This window comes from Pieris napi, chromosome 21, assembly GCF_905475465.1.
Source record: "Pieris napi chromosome 21, ilPieNapi1.2, whole genome shotgun sequence".
Taxonomy (NCBI): domain Eukaryota; kingdom Metazoa; phylum Arthropoda; class Insecta; order Lepidoptera; family Pieridae; genus Pieris; species Pieris napi.
Window position 1 is genome coordinate 10907388 of NC_062254.1, and position 24678 is coordinate 10932065.

A 24678-nucleotide genomic window follows, 5' to 3' on the forward strand; every position below is an offset into this window, starting at 1 on the left:
TGCTTCTGTATAGCAGACTTCATTTTCCTTTTTTTGAATGAAAACATCTGTCATTAAATAACATTTACAACGTATATTCCAGGGTCAACGGGTGGGACACCTACTCGGGAGCTTCGCATAAGACAATCCGCTTATCGGGAACCAGCTAAACGCAGCTCCAGTTATGGCTCCAGTGCTTCATCATTACCTCAGAGGTGAGAATAGTTCTTTCAATGTACCTATTTTCTTTATGTGAGTGGATTTCTAAAACTTCCAATTAGCAAGTCAGCCTTTTGTGCGTTCTAATGAACATATTTATTACCTAATTTAAATATCTTCTTTTTCTTTAAGACGAATTGCAATGTTTTAACAAAAGCACGTAAGTCGTTCTTCAATTAAGCGTTTCTTAACTTAAAGCTGCCTGTCGAGGTACTTCCGAACCAATTCAACTTTGGGTCATACAAAAAAAACAGTATACCGATTATTTAAAGGCCGGGAACGCAATTGCCTTCTAGCAGCGGTATCACTTAACATCAGGTGAGCCTCGCGCCCCTTGTTCTACAAGAAAATTACTCTCTTGTCTCTTTCTGTCGAAATTGTGTTTACGCTTTGATAAAAAGAGATGCAACACTGATTTAGTTGTTCTAAATAAGGGGGATTGATCAAATATAATCCAGACAAGAGTCACCATTGTTATACAAGCGGTCTATGATTATATATAGAAACAGTAGTATCGAGGAAATTCATCAGACAGACATCAAACGTATTAACTTTTATTTTAATCGCAAGGTTTCATTCCTCCATCCGTGTTTTAATTGTCTTCTATAGATTTCATCTTCTTTCAGACGCGGCCCACAGCACCAGTCCACCGGATCCCTGCAGTCGGACTCACCGGCTTCTTCGTCTTCCCTCTCCCCCGCGCCTTCCCCGTCACCCCGCGCCACCCCCGCCCCGCATCACGTGCCCCAAGTCTCCCAGCCTTACAGGTAATTAAAACCACCAGGTGGCAAACATGCATATGCCTTATAAACAAAAATTACAAACAATAATTGCCCCGGAAACCAAACGTGCTGATAAAGATTTATTATTAAATTGAATTCACGTGAATGTAAAGGTCGTCTTTATGAGTTTTTCGTGATAAGAGAATCTTAATCACGATTTTGATACAATTTATGTCATTTATTATTTCAAGGAATTAGTCACAGTTTATACAACTGGAAGAGCCGTGTTGGCCTAGTGGTTTTAGCGTACGACTCTCATTCCTGAGGTCGTAGGTACGATCCCCGGCTGTGCGCCAATAGACTTTCTTTCTATATGTGCATTTAACATTCACTCGAACGGTGAAGGTAAACATCGTGAGGAAACGGGCTTGCCTTAGACCCAAAGTCGACGGCGTGTGTCAGGCACAGGAGGCCGATCACCTACTTGCCTATTAGATTTACAAATTATCATGAAACAGATACAGAAATCTGAGGTCCAGACCTAAAAAGGTTGTAGCACTTTAGATTCTTAAGATTTTTAGAAGTACAGTAATCCCTCCTATAACACGGTAGTTTGGTTCCGCATTGGAGGCACGTTATAGGAGTATTCTCTCATATTGCGCTTGTATGACCCCATATGACAAACGATTCACGTTTAACTTTTCTCATTAAATGAGATTTAAATCGAATATTAAGAAAAAAACTATGTTATAAACGAAATATATTCGTACCAATCATTATAATTGTCATAGTATAGAAATATAACATGCAATCCCCGCGTTATATGTAGGAATACCCGTGTTATAGGAGCGCATGATATCGCGTAAAATGACTACGTGGTATAAGGTTTATTGTATATAGTAGTGATTGTTACACAAATACGTATTATAAAACAGTAGCAACTAGAGTTAGTTTGTGCTTTTTCATATAGATATATCTATTGTTAGTTAATTTTAGATAGGCTTATAGGTCGTGTTTAAAATATACCGTAATAATCAACAAACTATTAGCTTAGGAACGTTTTAGGAGCATTGCTTAGTATTTTGTTGTTATTTATTTTTTGTTTTAAGCACAAGTATCTAAGACCCAGTATTATATTAGATGTAGTAGTCCAAAGCTTGCAATAACAATAACATGCCTATTATTATTATTCGCGTCAAGCTAGGGCTCTTTACTATAGAATCTATTTAAACTATATAATCCGTAAAGATATATCGAGGCCATTAAAAATTAATTCGATTGGTCTAGAGCAGTGTTTCCCAACCGTTTTTGTGCTATGCCTTATCCTTTCTAAAATTTGTGCTATGGAACATAATATATAATTTTTTTAGAGTCTGACTAGGAAGCCTAACACAGTAAGTAACTTTAAAAAATAGTAAATTTTTGAATTGGAATTAACTTTAAGGTGTGAGGTGAGATGTGAGGTACATTGCCCCCCTCTGGGCGTGGGCCCGTTGGGAAACACTGGCCTAGAGACAGCCAAGTCAAGCGAGAACTCGTGTCCAAAATTCATTAGTAATAAGCAAACATATACTGCAGTGCCCATGTTTAGGGAATTGAAACGAAATATACTACTATCTAAAATCCCTATAATTTATAATTTATGTTGGTATGTTATTGATATTGCCGAACAGTAGTAACGCTACCCTTTCGTAGATCGCGCAATAGTTCCACGTCAAGCAATCAAAGTCCCTCCCCCGGAGTGAGCCTCACCAAGAGGTGGAACTCCACAGGGGACTTCAACACGCAGGGTCTTTTGCCGAACGCAAGGTAAGTTGCTTCTGTTATAGTTTAGATGTTTTAGAGCTAGTTTCATCCGATTCAAATGACTAGTACTGACCTCTTATTCATTGTTCACAAAGAATTATTCTCATGTATTTCCATTAAACTGGTCATTCATAAGACAGGACACAGTGATCGTCAATATTCTTCGTGCATAGAACTAGAATATAAAAGATGTCGACTTAGAGACCTTTAAGAAAAAAGCGTACTAATCAATTAAGGGCCGACAAAGCACTCGCAAGCCCAGGCCTTTAGAGTGTCCATGGGCGGCGGTATCACTTAACGTCAGGTGAGCCACCAGCCACCTGTTCAATCAAAAAAATCCATAATGTAATAAAAACCCCTTTTACAAAAAATTTACCAGTAATAAAAAAAATAATAGGAAAACATTTGTCAATTTCTGTCATATGTCGTTTACGGTGATTTGAAAATGGACCGATCAGTGCTTCAATAAGGCTAATTTCGTGTATAAGAAAACTATGTTAATGAAATTAAAAGCAAATTCTTCATCGTTTCGGTCTGCGTTTAAATAGTCTGTTATAATTAACTACATTTGAATCGGATAAAACCTGTTAATAGCGCCATCTGTTGGCAGTAAAGCTTTTAATTTCTTGTACGCTTAGATTTAGTTTGCATTTTGTTTATGCGTTATTTTTGTCTATAGGTTTACAACTACAAAGTCGTTATTAAATCTTTACTCTAAGCCGTCGCAAAATGGATCTATATTGAAACATGGGTAAGTTGTTTTCGATAATGGTGGTGGGATCAATTCTAACCAATTTCAAGAGTTGGGTATTTCTTTTTCTAACATTTTTCTATAAACGTATATATGTAAAAGGTCTCTATAAAGGTTTATAATGCGTATATTTAGTACATCATACATACGTAAGTGGCGCCACCAGTAACAACTTCATGGTCTGTTAATCTGTGGCTTCAAATAAATATCATCCGTATATAGTTTCGTCAAGTATGTGTATCATATATGTAATGTTGGTTAAGGAATCGCGCTTCCATTCCTTACTTTAAAGTTTCTTACATATTTATTTATTTACAGCATACGTGACAATACCTTAAAAAATCTTTCAGTTCAGTTCAGGTGCAGAACTGAAGCAGAATGGGTGACTGCTGTGGAGATCACGAACGGCTGAGTTCATGATCTCATGCAGTTCATGATCTCCACTTAGACAGCAGGACATGCTCCCGGGATCTGAAATACTTCTTAGGTCTAAGCAATTCCGGAAGCAACCCCATCCAGTCTCTTTTATTCACCCAACTTTCCCAGCAATAACGCAGATGAGTACAAGAGGGGGTAATAGTAAAAATAGCATAGTAAAATTACTATTCTATTATGTTAACAATCGGATTGTACGAATTGTTATAACAGGGATGTTGATGACAAAACGATTGTAAATGTCTTCTATTGTCTATTCTTTTATATAAATCTCTCTAATGACGTAGTATTTCATCATTACAATTGTTCATGATAACCATGCAAAACGATTTTTCCCGCCTCTTGTTTGGTTTGAATCACCAGTTTTTACGTCTATTAGGCAAGTTTAGAATCTGCCTTATCAGATATATACCGACCTCCTATCTATCAATCATCCATTAACCCAAATTCAAAATAACTTTATTCATATACACTAATGAAACAACAGAAAAGATGTTAAATTTACACTTACTATCAGTTTGCAAGTCTAGGGCGTAGAGCGGGCAAGAAGAACTGGCAAGAAACTCTCCGCCACTTTTTTTAATCGCCAAGTTTTGAGTCATATAAATTGCTTGTAAGGCAGAGTAGCCATAAATATTTGAACTGGAGCAAATAATTCCCTAGGATTAGCATCATTTAAATAATCGTCAAATTTATAAAAAGCTTTACTGATTAATTTACGTTTAACGAGAGTTTTGAATTTATTCAGTGATAATTCTCTAATTTTGCTTGGGAGTTTGTTGTAAAAACGAATACAATTTCCATATAAGGTAGTTGTGTTCTATCTTTTGGAGCCTGGTTGTCATTATTATATTGTGTAAACAGTATTCTATCAAATATAAATCTGTACAATTTCCAATAAAAAATTCCCCAAAAAATACAAAATGATATTTAGAAATTGTACAGTTGCTGGGGCAACTTTATGACAAACCCCATGTTTAAATAGGAGATCCCACCCACACCAAATAATATATATAAACAGTTTATTATAGGAAAATAAGAACAGAATATGAATTAGTAATAATACATGTAATGGTAGAAGTATGAATAATGCGAAGTGAATGACAAATGGATCGATTACACTTAGGTATCAGATAAACTAGTCAAACACTCCTAGATTACACACATTTAAAATAAATATTAAACATTGATAACTTTACTATAGATAACTTTTTTATGAACATATGAATTCCCGTAAAACCTTATCGTTTTCCAAGGTGACGCTGGCATTCCGAATGAAAACATTGACTAATTGAAATCCAGGATATCGGATGTAAACGAATTAAATAAACCCTCGCCTAAATAACTTAACTGCCTGCTTTATTTTATGTTAGATATCAGATAAAAGAAAGAACCAAGCAACCCCTCTTATTCACCCTTGTGTCCTTTGCATTACTTGGTGTAAGACAATGCTCTCTCTCTCTCTCTCCTATACTCTTAGTAGATAAGAAACATAGTCATAACACAAGGTAATAAAAGAGGTAAAATAACCACAATTCTTCCCGCATCACCTCTACGTCCGTCGTTCCACAAATAAGCGTTTTTAAAGCAATATCTGCCGCGCACCACCACTATATGGAACAGCTACTCACGGAAGTATTGCGAACTAATTCGACTAAGGGTCCTTCAAGAAAAAGAGCGTTCTTCAGATGAGCCTCCTGCTTGTAGCCCGCTGTTCTATAAAAAAAAACAGCACTTAGCTGAACAAGTGGTCGTCAAACTGCGCCTCGCGAGCCGCATGTGGACTCCTGGACTGCAGCTCTTCCAGAAAATACTTTGTGTATGCATATTATGTTGATTACACCAGTATTCCTGACTCATTTATATCGAACTAAGGCTTTTTTGACAAAAGAAAACTCGAAAGTGTAGGTACAAACTAAAATTATATTACAAATTAGCGTTCAATCCATTTTAGTTATCTAAATTGTATTGTAATTTCGCCTAAACCATCATTAAAAAACAGATAAAGTTATATATTTTTACACCAGATCTTAGGCTATTATTACCTAATTAATTTAAACAAAAAAAACCCGCCGAGAGAAAGGAAAAGTCACCGAAAGTGGTTTTCTCGCGACAGTTATTAAATGAAACAGTTTTCTTGAAATACTAGTTACGTAAATGTTACGTAGAAATTACGTACATTCGTAAACAGGTCAATTATAAAAATTATATTATATTAAACAAGCTATTTAGGAGATCCAAGGTTTACTATAAAATCTTAAGAATTCCCTTGTCTTCACCATCCCACATCAGACACTGAGTAAAGAAGTCCCCAAACCCAAGTCCGTCCGCGTAAAGAAACGAAAACGAACACAAAATTGAACGATTGCCAACGATATTATTTCGTCAATTAAGTTAATCGACGATCCACTTTTTGTTCAAATTGCGGTAGACCTAAAACCGCCGATAATAATTGGAAATATCTCCTGACTTTGACCTTCAAGCTAATCGTAGACTATTGTACACCTACATTACAAACACTGTCTTCGAATCGTCAATTTACCAACAAGTTTGTTACCAAGATAAAAGTCATTGGTGACTCATTTGCGTTCGCTTTAAAATGTTACAATACATTGCACGTTTTACACAATGACATTGTATCAGATAAATGCTGGCCAGCAATAAACTTTATACATTGCGACGTTAACTTTACAACGGGTTTATTTTCCGTAGATTTTGTTGGTCTCGCGCAGTTCGTTAATGTTTGTCTGCGATACTGGCTGTTTTTCGTGCAACCTAAAAACCGGTTGAGTTTAATCTGTGTCTATATTTGGACTAAGTGACATAATTTTTAACGCCATGGACGACAGGTATTTTTAAAATCGCGCAATACTTTTTACATTCTTTTAACTTATTTATTTGCTGCGTATTTATTTTTTAATGTTTTTTATTTTAGACCTATCGCCTAACTGCTTTGGGATTTTCAACGTGGGTTTTAGTTTTGCATTTGCATTGCATTGCTGTATCTACACGGAATTTAAAACTGTAATCATGTCATTCACCTCAATGTAAGTTCAAAGATGTTAGAAATTAGAATATTTACGCGCAAACTTAAATTCTGTCAGGGGTTTGTGTTTATTTTCAAAGCTACACTTTACGCTAAGCTATTTTCAAGCTACATATATTTAATTAATTACTAATTAATAATTTATTTTACAATTTTTGTAGAAAAAATATTACATGTGTTCGGAATGTTTTTAAACGATATATCAGGATCACAAAATTTATTAAGTATATAATGCCGACTCAATGTTACATACTCAAGTATGCAACGAAATCTAAAACAAATAAGTGCATTAGTATTATTACTAGGTTAAGAATATTGTAAATACTGTTTATTTGTATGTGACAAATATATAATATTTTAAGTTTAATTTTAAAAAAATACACACATACAAAACAAACCAACAGTGGAGTCACAGATCACAATGCTAGGTTCTAAAATGCTTAAAAGTATTATATATTCAATTATACATGAAATAAAATGCATTTCATACAAAAGAATTAAAGTACAATTTAAGCTCAATTAACTGACCATATGGCGTAAGGCAATGATTCACTAAAGAAAGTTAATGCACAATTGCTATAATCTTTAACCAAATAAGGAGAATTCAAAGGTATCTTGCGGCCTTGTTCAATATTGTACTGGTCTGCTGTGAGACTGAAAATAATTTTTCGTTTTTATTTAATTGTTAATTTTATCTTAACGTTTCGATTTTTATTCATTTATCCATAGATCATAACAAGTGTAGGCCTTATAAATCAAATAAATATTAATCAAACGTCATATTTAAAGAAAAGGTAAGATCTAAACTTATATTTACTATCAGTTCTCAAATCAAGGGTCCAAAGCGGGCGAAAATCACTGCGCCACTCTTTCATTACCAAATTTCGGTTTAAGGCCCTATCACATATTGCACATATTGCTGTGTCAGTGTTGCGGGGTGGAAAGCTGGAGCAATGAGGCGCGCCGGCCCGTAATAACAATTACATAGTTATGTAAAACATTAAATTAATGTATTTTATCAATTTTTTTTCTGAAATGGATTACTTGGCTTATGATAAAATATATCGTGTAAATTTCAACATCATGTTCTATATATATACATTTTCGTCATAAAACGAATTCAAAGTGTCAAAAATTGGCTATGTTTGTATTTTTTTTCTATGGAGCGAAGTTATTTAAATCGTGTATCGATCTTTCAAAATGGATACATAAACTCAACTCTACCATTGAAAAATGGAAAGGAACAATGTACTTTTTTGGAGTTTGGCGACCAGATAGGTCCTTAACCAATGCATGACATATTGAAAAAAAATGTCATAATATAAAAGAAGTCAACTTAACTGATGACGGAAATACTTTTAGCCTTTAACAGACAAAAGATCAACTTAATTAACGAAAATAAACATTACTTTATTATCGATAAACCGATTTCTCATATTATATCAGACAAGAAAGTTTGAATAGGCTGTATCTGCTATGTATATATAGCCTGTACATTTGCTAGTTAAATAAATCCTTATTAAATCATAAAATAACAAATGCAAATAACATCAGGATGTTAATAATTAACTATAATTGTAAGCTAATTATTATAATTAACAAGACTAACCTTCTGTATGACTGTTAACATATTTTTAAGACTACATAACATATTTCTGCTTATGAAATAACATTAACATTGATTTCATTTAGGTCAAGTTTAAATTTTTTTTTTATACAGTACGTTAATATTATTTAAATTTATGATCTAGTTGATGTCTACTATAATTGTTTTAATGAAACCTACGTAAGTTTTATCACAGAAAAATAAAGTGTTCACGACGAGTCTACATTAGACAATATTATATTCCAGCACCCACACCTGTCAGTACAATGAAGAAGACGGTTCCATGAGGATGTACATCCGAGGCCGACCTGTGGTCCTGTATGGTCCCAGCGACCACGATACCTTGGACCCTGCGAAGGTCGCTCCTCCGCCGCAAAGCAAGCTCAAGTTGGAATGGGTGTATGGATATAGGTAGGTCTTTTATTTCCTTTTGAATTATGTTTCGCAATATCTAGATACGTTTTTATTTTAATTTATATATGTGCCAACGATGATTCTTCATATTCATAGAAGAAATCGTCGTGCTAGTGCGAAGCAAAATTGCTCCTGCAATTTGCTTGCATTTACATTTACATTGAAAATGTTTTATAGAATTATTTGTGTGTAAGATATTCCGCCAAGTCGAGCAAAAAAGCGCCACGGGCGTACCATCCTTTTCTCGAAACAGGTTCAGGTCATTTTCGAAGCCTATAACTTCGTTATTGGCCAAACGCCTAACATTGCCAAGTGAATTTAGTTAAAATATAAATGGTTTTTAATATATATATGGTCACTATATAAGATGTTACTAATTACGTAATAACTGAAGAGGGGAGAAAATTAACCGACTTGGATCTCACAACTTTTAATGGCTAAAGAACTGAGTTGTGAGACTATTTTTTACAAGTTATGTTTTAAATTATATTTAATATTTTAATCATCAAGCGATACCTTAAACGTGTATATTGAATATAATACTTCCGGTTAAAGATTGTCAAAATAAATATGAAGTGCGAAATCATTTAATAGGATTGTAATAATCCCACGTCTGAAACTGGAGTAGATAATAGATACTGCAATTTCTGATATAAGAGTATATTTAGCATTAAATTTAGTGGATAAAGGGATCTAGCCTATTACTTTGTTAGCATAGATAACGGTTTACTTCGTACTTCTACATTTATAAAAAAATACAGAAATGTATGTTACGGTGGAACAAAAATGGGTACAATTTCTCCGTCCACCAAAGCGTCGCCATTCATTTCAAAACTGTTAGAAAACTTCAAACAAAATAACTACTTGACTTATTTATAAAATTCTTTAAATAAAACAAATAAAAAAGATGATAACTAGTTTACAGGCTTAAAGTCTTAGGAACAAAGTGCGACAGTAGGAACCTGTTATTGACGCCCGTGCCAAATAATAAAGAATCATTACTAATGAACAAAATTAGTTCACCATAAGTTTCAAAATATAACATTTAATGTCAAGGGAACATATTATGGATTATATTGCCTTTGAGTACTATTGATTTGCTTATTATCTGCACGATAAGGTCATCGTTGAAATAACAATAGTTTCGTGGTATATGCGGGCAAAATATGATAATAGGTTTAAAAGCTACTATTAGCCATTAATGTTTTGTGATACAATTAATAATGGAGGAAACAATTTCTCATGAATCATAGTATCGTAGTATGTAGTAGTTATTAATTTCCGAGAAAGGTTATATATTATGTAGTTAATTATTAACACTAAATGTGTAGACATATTGGACGACATCGTCCGCTGTTACTTCATGTGCCAACAACAGCTAGGACTAACCTTCTGAAAAGGGCACTTAATTCGCTGTATTACTTTAGTTAAGGAATCACATAGGTTAACGGAACTTTTTTTGTCCGTTGAGTGAACTGACAAAAGTTCTATTATTTGTTAGTGTCTGTAGTAGTTAATTTCTAATGTTTGTTTATGGTCACCTGTTAGGACAGGATTGTGTTTTTTGTAAATAAATAAATATTATACGATATGAAGAAAAAATATCGACGTAACTAATGCAGATATTGGAGAGTGGAGACTAATACCCATTGAGAATAAAACTTGAGTTTTACTAAAAATAACTTTACCACCTTCATTGACATTTGACAAATTTCAGACATTGCATTTCGCCCACAAGGGATTTTAGAACTTTGGGTAATTTATATTTAACGTTTGCGTGGTACTTAGGTAAATGTTCAATTCAACCTATTACATTTCAGTAGTTTCTCTCTGGAATTCACAGCCCGTAAATAAAAGCAAACATTCGGTCAGAACTTATTTTAATACGATACGACACATATATCATTTCAATGATACGACACATATTTCAATTTATAAAATACCTTGCTATGGAAAATATAAATAAATTATCAGTGGTCACCACCATGCAGGCAACGCATAGCTCTGTCTATCTCTGGAATAAATTAGTCCACGGTTGACATAGGCGACCTTGCGCTGGCCTCAAAATTCATAGTTGATTTATAGTAGTATTACATAAAAAGTACTTAGTACTTAAAACCATTCATTACGTCATTTATATAAATGTTGACCCAACCCACGATGCCAGTAATTAACACGAAAACATTACCCACTTTACAAAATGAATTACCTAATTGACTTATTATTCGTAAGTTAACGAAAGTAAAATTCCCTTTAAACTAATTACTTCAAAGCGTCAAAATTGTCCAAAAATTAGTTGACAATTTTCCAATTGAATGATTTTTGGCTGCAATTACCACCTACGTAATTTGAAACTATGCCTTTTAAGCGTTTCGTTATTACGTCATTAATTATCAAAAACGTCTTTCAATTAATGGCTTTTATAGTTTTCGGCTTTAGGTTGATACCCCAACGGTCAAACATACTTATTGTATTGGTTTAAATTGCTTAAAGAATTACGAACGTTAGAATTGAATTAATACCCTGCTTATCACAGATAAGTAAATCATACAATAATTTCAACAAGAGGTTGGCGGTAATTGCTAACAGCAGTGTCATATATACATTATACATAGTCTTAAAGACAAATAATTTTTTTTTTTTTTTCGTGGGGAAATGCGTTACGCATACCCTCCCGCGGCACGGTTGACCTTGGTGGGGAAAGGTTATGTGGGACTCGCACAACAGTGCATACCCACTAAAACCCCACGGCGCCACCAGCAATCGCCCGGGGCAGGACACGGTAACAGCGTAGCCTTGTCCGCATCCAGCCACGCGATCAGCCGTACTAACGGCTATCACGGGTGATACTAATCACTGTCCTCTACGGCCACAAATGATGTGGAATGGACCTTGGCACAGCAAGGGCCTTTCACATCGGCCAATTCACCCTGTTTATAAAGACAAATAATGCACTAGCTATTATAAGACAATACTACGTTTGTAAGAAGGAAGGCTTTTGGAACTTCACGAAAAGATACGAACGAATCACATAATGTTTATTTATGTTTTGAAAACTGTTTTTTGACCTTGATTACTGAGTGTTTTCCTTTCAAGATAGTACAAGCTTATACCACCTTGAATGAAAAAGTTAAACCCAGCTATCAGAATACCTATAATATTGAGGCCGACATCATTATAAATTTTGCTGATATGGCGTATTTTTTTAATGACCGTGACCAGAACTTTTATCCGCGTTCATATACAATTTATTACAAATTTTTATTTACTTTATTGACATACACGCTTAGGCAAAAATCGTAATTTCCGCTCACACAAAGCAAGTAGATGTGGTTAGCAAGGCTAGCGATTCGCTCCAGTGAGATTGAACGAGATGAAAGGATAAAAGAACAGTATTGTTTCAATGTTATATAAATTATTTTTATCTTTAACCTGTTTCTCGCGACTTCTACGTTATTAAGTTTCTGGTGTAATGGCGTAAATTATTTAAGAGAAACTCTATTAAGTATTGCAAATTGCAATCGAAAAAGCCGTTATTGTTTTAAAAATATAATTTTGCTTTTATAATTATATTAAAACCTTAAATTATCCCAAACATAATGATTATATAAAGGTGGGAACTGACCAACGTTACGAGGTGTAATGTAACATGTAATGTAATGTTACACAGCGAGCATTCGTGCAGTCAGTACGTCGTGTTACGGGGAAACACGACGAAAATGTATGTTACCGTTCTCCTTCCACCGAAGCGACCGAATCGACATTCATTACAATACTGTTATAATACTTCAAACAAAATAACTACTTTCTTTAAATAAAACAAATAAAAAAGATAATTATTACTTTTCAGGCTTAAAGCCTACAAAGTGCGACAGTAGGAACCAGTTATTGACGCCCGTGCCAAATAATAAAGAATCATTACTAATGAACAAAATTAGTTCACCATAAGTTTCAAAATATAACATTTAATGTCAAGGGAACATATTATGGATTATATTACTATTGAGTACTATTGATTTGCTTATTATCTGCACGATAAGGTCATCGTTGAAATAATAACAGTTTTGTGGTATATGCGGGCAAATGATAATAGGTTTAAAAGCTACTATTAGCCATTAATATTTTGTGATACAATTAATAATGGAGGAAACAATTTCTCATGAATCATAGTATCGTAGTATGTAGTAGTTATTTATTTCCGAGAAAGGTTTTATTGACATTTTGAATCTTCATATAGTTAATTATTAACACTAAATGACGTCATTTAGTGTTTTAGAAATATAAATTTATACATAGTATTTATACATAGAAATTTATACATTACATATATGTAATAGAAATTTCCTCTCCCACCTTCTGGTAATGGCACTTGATTCGCTGTATTACTTTAGTTAAGGAATCACATAGGTTAACGGACCTTTTTTTGTCCGTTGAGTGAACTGACAACAGTTCTATTATTTGTTAGTGTCTATAGTAGTTAATTTCTAATGTTTGTTTATGGTCACCTGTTAGGACAGGATTGTGTTTTTTATAAATAAATAAATATTCATCCGATGTGAAGAAAAAATATCGACGTAACTAATGCAGATTTTGGAGACCAAGAATAAAACCCATTGAGAATAAAACTTAAGTTTTATTAAAAATAATTAAACATTATTCAAATATATAGCAGTAAACTTTACCACCTCCATTGACATTTGACAAATTTCAGACATTGCATTTCGCCCACAATGGATTTTAGAACTTTGGGTAATTTATATTTAACGTTTGCGTGGTACTTAGGTAAATGTTTCTATTCAACCTATTACATTATATATTTAAGTAGTTTCTCCCTGGAATTCGCAGCCCGTAAATAAAAACAATAATTCAATCAGGACTTATTTAAATACGATGCGACACATATATCCTAAATTTATAAAATACCTTGCAGGCAACGCATAGCTCCCCCTGGAATAAATTAGTCCACGGTTGACATAGGCGACCTTGCGCTGGCCTCAAAATTCAGAGTTGATTTATAGTATCTAATATATAAAATTCTCGTGTCACAGTTTTCGTTGCCATACTCCTCCGAAACGGCTTGACCGATTTTGATGAATTTTTTTGTGCTTATCCGGTATCTATGAGAATCGGCCAACATCTATTTTTCATCCCCCTAAATGTTAGGGGTAAGTCCACCCCTAAATTTTATTTTTTATTTTTTAGACAAAATTTTTAATTTTAATTTTTTTATGATACAGCATTAAAAAATACATACAACCCCTAATTTTCACCCCTCTACGATCAACCCCTATTTTTTTTTTAATATACTTGGCAAAACGACGTTTGCCCGGTCAGCTAGTTATTATATAAAAAGTACTTAGTAGTTATGGCTTAAAACCATTCGTTACGTCATTTAGATAAGTGTTGACCCAACCCACGATGCTAGTAATTAACACGAAAACATTACCCACTTTACAAAATGAATTACCTACTTAATTGACTTATTATTCGTAAGTTAACGAAAGTAAAATTCCCTTTACACTAATTACTTCACAGGGTCAAAATTGTCAAAAAATTAGTTGACAATTTTCCAATTGAATGATTTTTGGCTGCAATTACCACCTACGTAATTTGAAGATATGCCTTTTGAAGCGTTTCGTTATTACGTCATTAATTATCAAAAACGTCTTTCAATTGATGGCTTTTATAGTTTCCGGCTTTAGGTTGATACCCCAACGGTCATTCATACTTATTGTATTGGTTTAAATTGCTTAAAGAATTACGAACGTTAGAATTGTAAATAAATACCCTGCTTATCACAGATAAGTAAATCATACAATAATTTTAACAAGAGGTTGGCGGTAATTGCTAACAGCAGTGTCATATATACATAGTCTTAAAGACAAATAATGCACTACCTATTGTAAGACAATACTACGTTAGTAAGAAGGAAGGCTTTTGGAACTTCAAGAAAAGATAGGAACGCATCACATAATGTTTATTTATGTTTTAAAAACGGTTTTGACCTTGATTGCTGAGTGTTTTCCTTTCAAGATAGTACAAGCTTATACCACCTTGAATGAAAAAGTTAAACCCAGCTATCAGAATACCTATAATATTGAGGCCGACATCATTATAAATTTTGCTGATATGGCGTATTTTTTTAATGACCGTGACCAGAACTTTTATCCGCGTTCATATACAATTTATTACAAATTTTTATTTACTTTATTGACATACACGCTTAGGCAAAAATCGTAATTTCCGCTCACACAAAGCAAGTAGATGTGGTTAGCAAGGCTAGCGATTCGCTCCAGTGAGATTGAACGAGATGAAAGGATAAAAGAACAGTATTGTTTCAATGTTATATAAATTATTTTTATCTTTAACCTGTTTCTCGCGACTTCTACGTTATTAAGTTTCTGGTGTAATGGCGTAAATTATTTAAGAGAAACTCTATTAAGTATTGCAAATTGCAATCGAAAAAGCCGTTATTGTTTTAAAAATATAATTTTGCTTTTATAATTATATTAAAACCTTAAATTATCCCAAACATAATGATTATATAAAGGTGGGAACTGACCAACGTTACGAGGTGTAATGTAACATGTAATGTAATGTTACACAGCGAGCATTCGTGCAGTCAGTACGTCGTGTTACGGGGAAACACGACGAAAATGTATGTTACCGTTCTCCTTCCACCGAAGCGACCGAATCGACATTCATTACAATACTGTTATAATACTTCAAACAAAATAACTACTTTCTTTAAATAAAACAAATAAAAAAGATAATTATTACTTTTCAGGCTTAAAGCCTACAAAGTGCGACAGTAGGAACCAGTTATTGACGCCCGTGCCAAATAATAAAGAATCATTACTAATGAACAAAATTAGTTCACCATAAGTTTCAAAATATAACATTTAATGTCAAGGGAACATATTATGGATTATATTACTATTGAGTACTATTGATTTGCTTATTATCTGCACGATAAGGTCATCGTTGAAATAATAACAGTTTTGTGGTATATGCGGGCAAATGATAATAGGTTTAAAAGCTACTATTAGCCATTAATATTTTGTGATACAATTAATAATGGAGGAAACAATTTCTCATGAATCATAGTATCGTAGTATGTAGTAGTTATTTATTTCCGAGAAAGGTTTTATTGACATTTTGAATCTTCATATAGTTAATTATTAACACTAAATGACGTCATTTAGTGTTTTAGAAATATAAATTTATACATAGTATTTATACATAGAAATTTATACATTACATATATGTAATAGAAATTTCCTCTCCCACCTTCTGGTAATGGCACTTGATTCGCTGTATTACTTTAGTTAAGGAATCACATAGGTTAACGGACCTTTTTTTGTCCGTTGAGTGAACTGACAACAGTTCTATTATTTGTTAGTGTCTATAGTAGTTAATTTCTAATGTTTGTTTATGGTCACCTGTTAGGACAGGATTGTGTTTTTTATAAATAAATAAATATTCATCCGATGTGAAGAAAAAATATCGACGTAACTAATGCAGATTTTGGAGACCAAGAATAAAACCCATTGAGAATAAAACTTAAGTTTTATTAAAAATAATTAAACATTATTCAAATATATAGCAGTAAACTTTACCACCTCCATTGACATTTGACAAATTTCAGACATTGCATTTCGCCCACAATGGATTTTAGAACTTTGGGTAATTTATATTTAACGTTTGCGTGGTACTTAGGTAAATGTTTCTATTCAACCTATTACATTATATATTTAAGTAGTTTCTCCCTGGAATTCGCAGCCCGTAAATAAAAACAATAATTCAATCAGGACTTATTTAAATACGATGCGACACATATATCCTAAATTTATAAAATACCTTGCAGGCAACGCATAGCTCCCCCTGGAATAAATTAGTCCACGGTTGACATAGGCGACCTTGCGCTGGCCTCAAAATTCAGAGTTGATTTATAGTATCTAATATATAAAATTCTCGTGTCACAGTTTTCGTTGCCATACTCCTCCGAAACGGCTTGACCGATTTTGATGAATTTTTTTGTGCTTATCCGGTATCTATGAGAATCGGCCAACATCTATTTTTCATCCCCCTAAATGTTAGGGGTAAGTCCACCCCTAAATTTTATTTTTTATTTTTTAGACAAAATTTTTAATTTTAATTTTTTTATGATACAGCATTAAAAAATACATACAACCCCTAATTTTCACCCCTCTACGATCAACCCCTATTTTTTTTTTAATATACTTGGCAAAACGACGTTTGCCCGGTCAGCTAGTTATTATATAAAAAGTACTTAGTAGTTATGGCTTAAAACCATTCGTTACGTCATTTAGATAAGTGTTGACCCAACCCACGATGCTAGTAATTAACACGAAAACATTACCCACTTTACAAAATGAATTACCTACTTAATTGACTTATTATTCGTAAGTTAACGAAAGTAAAATTCCCTTTACACTAATTACTTCACAGGGTCAAAATTGTCAAAAAATTAGTTGACAATTTTCCAATTGAATGATTTTTGGCTGCAATTACCACCTACGTAATTTGAAGATATGCCTTTTGAAGCGTTTCGTTATTACGTCATTAATTATCAAAAACGTCTTTCAATTGATGGCTTTTATAGTTTCCGGCTTTAGGTTGATACCCCAACGGTCATTCATACTTATTGTATTGGTTTAAATTGCTTAAAGAATTACGAACGTTAGAATTGTAAATAAATACCCTGCTTATCACAGATAAGTAAATCATACAATAATTTTAACAAGAGGTTGGCGGTAATTGCTAACAGCAGTGTCATATATACATAGTCTTAAAGACAAATAATGCACTACCTATTGTAAGACAATACTACGTTAGTAAGAAGGAAGGCTTTTGGAACTTCAAGAAAAGATAGGAACGCATCACATAATGTTTATTTATGTTTTAAAAACGGTTTTGACCTTGATTGCTGAGTGTTTTCCTTTCAAGATAGTACAAGCTTATACCACCTTGAATGAAAAAGTTAAACCCAGCTATCAGAATACCTATAATATTGAGGCCGACATCATTATAAATTTTGCTGATATGGCGTATTTTTTTAATGACCGTGACCAGAACTTTTATCCGCGTTCATATACAATTTATTACAAATTTTTATTTACTTTATTGACATACACGCTTAGGCAAAAATCGTAATTTCCGCTCACACAAAGCAAGTAGATGTGGTTAGCAAGGCTAGCGATTCGCTCCAGTGAGATTGAACGAGATGAAAGGATAAAAGAACAGTATTGTTTCAATGTTATATAAATTATTTTTATCTTTAACCTGTTTCTCGCGACTTCTACGTTATTAAGTTTCTGGTGTAATGGCGTAAATTATTTAAGAGAAACTCTATTAAGTATTGCAAATTGCAATCGAAAAAGCCGTTATTGTTTTAAAAATATAATTTTGCTTTTATAATTATATTAAAACCTTAAATTATCCCAAACATAATGATTATATAAAGGTGGGAACTGACCAACGTTACGAGGTGTAATGTAACATGTAATGTAATGTTACACAGCGAGCATTCGTGCAGTCAGTACGTCGTGTTACGGGGAAACACGACGTAACACGACGTACTGACTGCACGAATGCTCGCTGTGTAACATTACATTACATGTTACATTACACCTCGTAACGTCGGTCAGTTCCCACCTTTACATAAATTATTAGTATACATTTTGCAAGTTCAAAAAAAGGAACGAATATTTAAAAGATTTCTTCGCTAGTTTTATAAATATTTGTTAAAGTAGGAATATACACGAATTTACGTTCGTGTTAGGCTGGCTCCACACGTTGGCCCCAATATTGGCCCCAACGCTATTCGTCCAACGTGTGGATCTAGAAAATGGCATTGGTCCCAACGTTGGGGCGAGTGTTGGTAGTTGGCCGGCTCGTGTCGGTTTCATCAAAGAAATCTGCGCGAACGCTCGCGATCTATGTCCACACGTTGGCGCTTTGCTCAGTTCTGTTACAACACGCCGCGAGTGCGTACGTCGAGCGAGAATGGCTTCCTCATCCACAAAATCGCCACCGGCATGGACAAATGAAAAAGTAATAGAATTTATTGAACTTTATCAAGCACATCCAATAATTATTATAATATGGGACGCAACTCGAAAGGATCATAAAAATAAAAATTTAATAGCTGATGCATGGCGCACCATTCAACAAAATATGGGAATGAATTTTTCAATTGAAGATTTAAAAAAAAGCGAGGATCGTTAATGAGCACATATTTATTTTATTTATTTTTTCTCAGTAACAAATATAAATGTGCACTCATCATTACTATAAACGCGCTCAGAGCAGTTTCGATATCTGTATCGGACATCTTCACATTGGCCCTGACGGGACAGAACTAGTTTATTAGCCAACGTGTGTACGCCTCACCGAGTTTGCAGTCCAACGTTGGTACGAGCGTTGGGACCCACATGTGGAGCCGGCGTTAAGGTGGGAACTGACCAACGTTACGCGTTGTAATGTAACATGTAATGTAATGTTACACAGCGAGCATTCGTGCAGTCAGTACGTCGTGTTACGGGGAAACCAGCGAGCACTTTGAGTGCTCCACCCGGCTGTCGGTTTTTTGGCGAATCCTTTGACTGTTACGCGGTTCAGTAATTACGCGTCGCACGTCGCGAGTGATCATGATTATGATTTTCTATAAATTGTGTCTTTTTTAAGTACTTTTGGTCCAATTAAATTCAACAGTTCTTCAAAATCGAGACCTCCGTACAAGGTTTTTATACTGTCCAGTAATCCTAAAATCAATTTGGTTTTTAATATTGCAATCAATAACAAACCACCTCATACGCCTGTGTTTTTAAATAAGTTTTATGTCCAGTAACATTTTTTCTTTCTTAATTTGGATGAAACAATAATTAAATAGAATAAAGATATCAACATTATCACTATCACATCTCGTGAACACTGGCGGCGAAAGTGGACACAGAGTTTGGACGAGCATGTTACGCCGATTTTAGAACACAGCGTAACATGCTCGATGCGTAACACGCTCGATGCGAATGCTACATTACACCTCGTAACTTTGGTCAGTTCCCACCTTTATAATAATATTTTACACGATTTTGTTGCCGTTGGAGTAGACACTCTTTGACCGTGGGGTTCAAGTGCACAGGCGCTAATTAAAGATTTAAGTTGGCGCCTGGTAGATAGTACCAGTGACCCCAGAGCTGGTGCTATCCTCGCTCAACGAATAAGTATCGCAATACAGCGAGGAAATTCTTCCAGCGTTAAAGTACACTGCCGCAGGGACCAAATTTTTTCAATTTGTTTTAATTTTCTATTTAATTTTTAATTATTATTATTACTATTTAGGTTAAGAAAATTGTAAATCTTATAAAAATAAAAATATGTTCATAATATATTTCAATACTTTTTCTCACTTCTGAATAATTTATTTCAGAGGCAAAGACTGCCGTAGCAACCTATACCTCTTACCAACTGGAGAGATAGTTTACTTCGTGGCAGCCGTGGTAGTTCTCTTCAACGTGGATGAGCAGTGCCAACGGCATTACACGGGCCATACTGATGACGTCAAGTGTATCGCAATTCATCCAAACAAGATGATCATTGCTAGTGGGCAGTGTGCGGGACATGATCGGATGGACGCCAGGGTAAGTTTTTTTAGAGAAACATTTATGGTTTCGTTAACATATCATATCACAACCTGCGACTCATACCTGAGGTCATAGGTTCGATCCCCGGCTTTGCACCAATGGACTTGCTTTCTATGTGCGCATTTAATTTTGCTCGAACGGTGAAGGAAAACATCGTCAGGAAACGCGCTTGCTTTAGACCCAAAAAGTCGACGGCATGGGCACTGGAGGCTGATCACCTACTTGCCTATTAGATTTAAAAATGATCATGAAACAGATTCAGAAATCTGAGGCCAAGACCTAAAGAGGTTGTAGTGCCACTGATTTATTTTATTTATTTAACATATAATTTAAAGAGAAAGAGACTTGATACAAAATTAATAATAAACTAAGTAAATTAAAATATTACGGAGTAATAAAGAATTTCGAGGGATTATAATATTTTAGTTGAACAATGTGTTATTACATTTCTTTTGATTTTGTAAAAACAGACATAAATCGGTTTCGCTAATAAAATGATATTTTCTATATCATAAAGCTAGGATTTTCCTTAGTATTTGTATCCTTAAATACTTAATATTTATTCCAGCCACACATCCGGGTATGGAACTCAGTTTCCCTGGCGACTCTGGCCGTTTTGGGCTCCGGGCACATAGAGCGTGCGGTTGCCTGCCTCACCTTCTCGAGAGCTGATGGCGGATCCTTGCTGGCTGCTGTCGATGAAGGCCCAGACCACACCATCAGCGTATGGGAGTGGCAGAGGCCGGATAAGGGACACTGCGTCGCAGAAACTAAGGTACAACATGTGAAGTACAAACAAGTTATTTCTAAAATGATTATAGTCAGATTTTTCATTCTGTAGAATTCTGACATTTCAAAGTTCTCCACCGAAAAAGGGACTTATTTGACCCATTTGAGGGCAATAAAAAATAAAATGCTCTGTATTGTTTACCTACAAAAAGTTAAATCTAAATATTTACTTAAGTGATCTAATACAAAAATAACATACATTTCAATATCATGAGCAATATATCGAATTATCTGTAATTACTTAATTTTATTCTTTAGCTGGCATCACTGCCTTCTAATTCCAGCTTTAGTAAACCTTTTTTAAAAAATAAAATGTTATCTATACTTGTGCGTTTTTAACTGTTTGTGTTTAAAAGGGACGCTATTATTACTCGCCATAAAACTACTTTTAATGTGAGCACCGCACTTAATAAAATATAATTCGCTAACAAATAAAATGTATGTATAGACTTAGATGTTCAGACTCGAATTGAAATTGAAAAAACTCCCGCCAAAAAGGTTTGTAATCTCAGACATGTCAAAGAATGATTGCTGTCAGAATTCTACGGAATTAAAAATCAGGGTATAAGTATTACGTGACGTAATACGTATAACTTAGAAGGCTGGCGACGCATTTGCGAGCCTTCTGGTGTCCATGAGCCATTGTATCACTTAACATCAGATGAGCCTCCTACAAGTTTACATTAGAAAAAAACGAAACGTCCAAGTTTCATCAATATCGGTTCGGTAGTTATGAAGATATCAATAGATATGTTTGATTTTTATAAATAATGTTTGTAATAAATTTGTATATTTTTTCCAGTGTTCAGTTGACACAGTGGTAGCCGCAGAATTCCATCCGCTGGACAGAAACCAGATCGTGACTTGTGGGAAGGGGCACATCGCGTTTTGGACTTTGGACGCTTCCAACGTCTTATACAAGCGCATGGGCATCTTCGAGACAAGGGACAAACCGAAATATGTCACTTGTCTTGGGTTTAATCATAATGGTGAGTGGCTTAAAATTCGTTAAAATATTCATCTTTAATTTAGGTATTGTTTTAAGGTAAAATTGTAGTGTATTTCGACTATGACTGACTCTACTTACTTCAGAATAGTTTTAAAATAAAAAAAAACGTGTCTTAAAAATAAATAAGCAGTGATAGCTTAGTGGACTTGCGACTACTACTTACTAGTGCGCACTTTTTTTCTATGTGCGCATTTAATATTCGCTCGAACAGCCTTACATCCGTAAAGTCGACGCGTGTCAGGCACAGGAGGCTGATCACCTACTTGCCAATTAGATTGACAATTGATCATCAAAATTAATCCAGAAATCTCAAAACCAAACGTAAATTATTATATTTTTTTAAAAGAAATAAGATATTGTATTAAGACGTTTCTAGAAAGTGAATTTTTTCATTTGGCAAAAATATCTTTAATAACATTCTTCATTATTTTCCAGGCGACGTAATCTCAGGCGACAGCAACGGAAACCTCATAGTGTGGGGCCGCGGCACCAACACCATCCAGAAGATGGTGCGAGGGGTCCACTCGGGCTCCGTGTTCAGCGTGTGTAGCCTCAAGGAGGGGGCCGTGGTCAGCGGCGGGGGCAAGGATGGGCGGCTGGTGCTCTTCGACGCGGATCTGCAGCCCACTGCTACCGAGAATGTGGTGAGTGTCAATACTCAGAAAAATTATTATGATTGATTAAATAAAAAATATATTTTTAAGTGAAACTTCTTTAGGCGCATGAGGGTATTTTTTTTACGGATGGTACGCAATAATAATAATATTAGCGTCACGGAGATGTGCAGCGTTTTTGTCGAAGAAAAGGGAGAGAGCGATTGAGAGAGAGTGAGAAGGGCGACTAAGACTAAACTAACTGACTAAGACCTTAATGATTATGAAATATTAGTATTTATGTTTTTTTATTTATTTATATATATCTTATTCGTCATTTGAGATTTGATATAATATTTCATAAATTCTCTTTATATAAATATATAATTTAAATAATAAATGTCTCACTAAACACACATATATATCAGAGATAAACAATTAGTTAATTTACTTTTAAAAAATTAAACTACATGCCTAAAATGGTTTTCAGATCGAAGGACACTACGGCGGCGTGCGAGTGATCGCGGAAGGGCGTGGCTCACAACTCTTCATCGGCACAACCAAGAACTGCATCCTTCACGGAGACATGGAGCTGGGATTCTTACCTGCTGTCCTCGGTAACGTTTCAGACAAAAAACGCTAAAAATTATTATAATTTTATCTAGAAACGATACATTTGTGATTAAATATTTTTGCCCCTTCAGGTCACGTGGACGAGGTATGGGGCTTAGCCGCTAACCCCACTTTGCCCCAATTCGTGTCGGGCTGTTGGGACAGTTTGCTACAGCTTTGGGATCCCCTCAGTCATTCCACCGTATGGAGCAAGGATATTGGGGTAATTATTTTTTTGTTTAGTCTTATAGAGCAGTGTTGGCCTAGTGGCTTCAGAGTGCGACTATCATCCCTGAGGTCGTAGGTTCGATCCCCGGCTGAGCACCGATGGACTTTCTTTCTATGTGCGCATTTAACATTTGCTCGAACGGTGAAGGAAAACATTGTTAGGAAACCGACATGTCTTAGACCCAAAAAGTCGACAGCGAGTGTCGGGCACTGGAGGCTGACCACCTATTAGTTTGAAAAATTATCATGAAACAGATTCAAAAATCTGAGGCCAAGACCTAAAGAGGTTGTAGCGTCACTGATTTTTTTAAATTAACTTGTTTAAATTATGTTATTTATTTAATTTCCTAATAGCCGACAGAGTTTTATTTGTATCAAACTACATTAATAACAGAAGATGTTTTATTTAGGAGCGCGCTCAAAGCTGCGCCTGGTCATCGGACGGCAGCGTGATAGCAGTGGGCTGCGTGTCAGGCAAGTGGCTGGTCTTCGACCCCGTCTCCAGGGAATTGGTCGCGCACCATGTCGATGGGTGAGGAATTATTTTTTGTCTGAAAGAGATCTAAATGATTTTCTCTTGGGACGAAACATATTTGAATTTGGAATTTTATTTCTATCACCAAAGAGATCGAACTTTTTTTTTTCTTTTTTTTAATTAATCATCTGCAATCAGCCTCTTGGTTTATATCAGATTTTATGACATAACTCCAAAGAGTTTCAATTAAAGTAAAAAAGGCGCGAAACGAGAATTCTTTTCTTTATTTAATATTTTTAATGGTGATAAGAAAATTATAATATATGAA

The 24678-nt window shown here is 34.6% G+C and overlaps 1 protein-coding gene across 6 annotated transcripts in view; it reads left to right on the forward strand.

Moving 5' to 3' along the window:
* LOC125060405 (echinoderm microtubule-associated protein-like 2) overlaps positions 1–24678 on the forward strand; it is a 62990-nt gene that overhangs the window by 33797 nt on the left and 4515 nt on the right. For 4 of the 6 annotated variants that reach the window (XM_047665294.1, XM_047665295.1, XM_047665296.1 and 1 more), the window contains 12 exons: positions 83–194; positions 825–965; positions 2616–2729; positions 3406–3477; positions 8811–8975; positions 20431–20641; positions 21213–21419; positions 22236–22422; positions 22878–23086; positions 23526–23652; positions 23740–23870; positions 24286–24407. In XM_047665294.1, the coding sequence (XP_047521250.1) occupies positions 83–194; positions 825–965; positions 2616–2729; positions 3406–3477; positions 8811–8975; positions 20431–20641; positions 21213–21419; positions 22236–22422; positions 22878–23086; positions 23526–23652; positions 23740–23870; positions 24286–24407 (1798 nt within the window). Of the gene's footprint in view, positions 1–82; positions 195–824; positions 966–2615; positions 2730–3405; positions 3478–6629; positions 6762–6847; positions 6960–8810; positions 8976–20430; positions 20642–21212; positions 21420–22235; positions 22423–22877; positions 23087–23525; positions 23653–23739; positions 23871–24285; positions 24408–24678 lie in introns of those variants that run through there. The other 2 variants (XM_047665297.1, XM_047665298.1) reach the window with 2 other exon arrangements.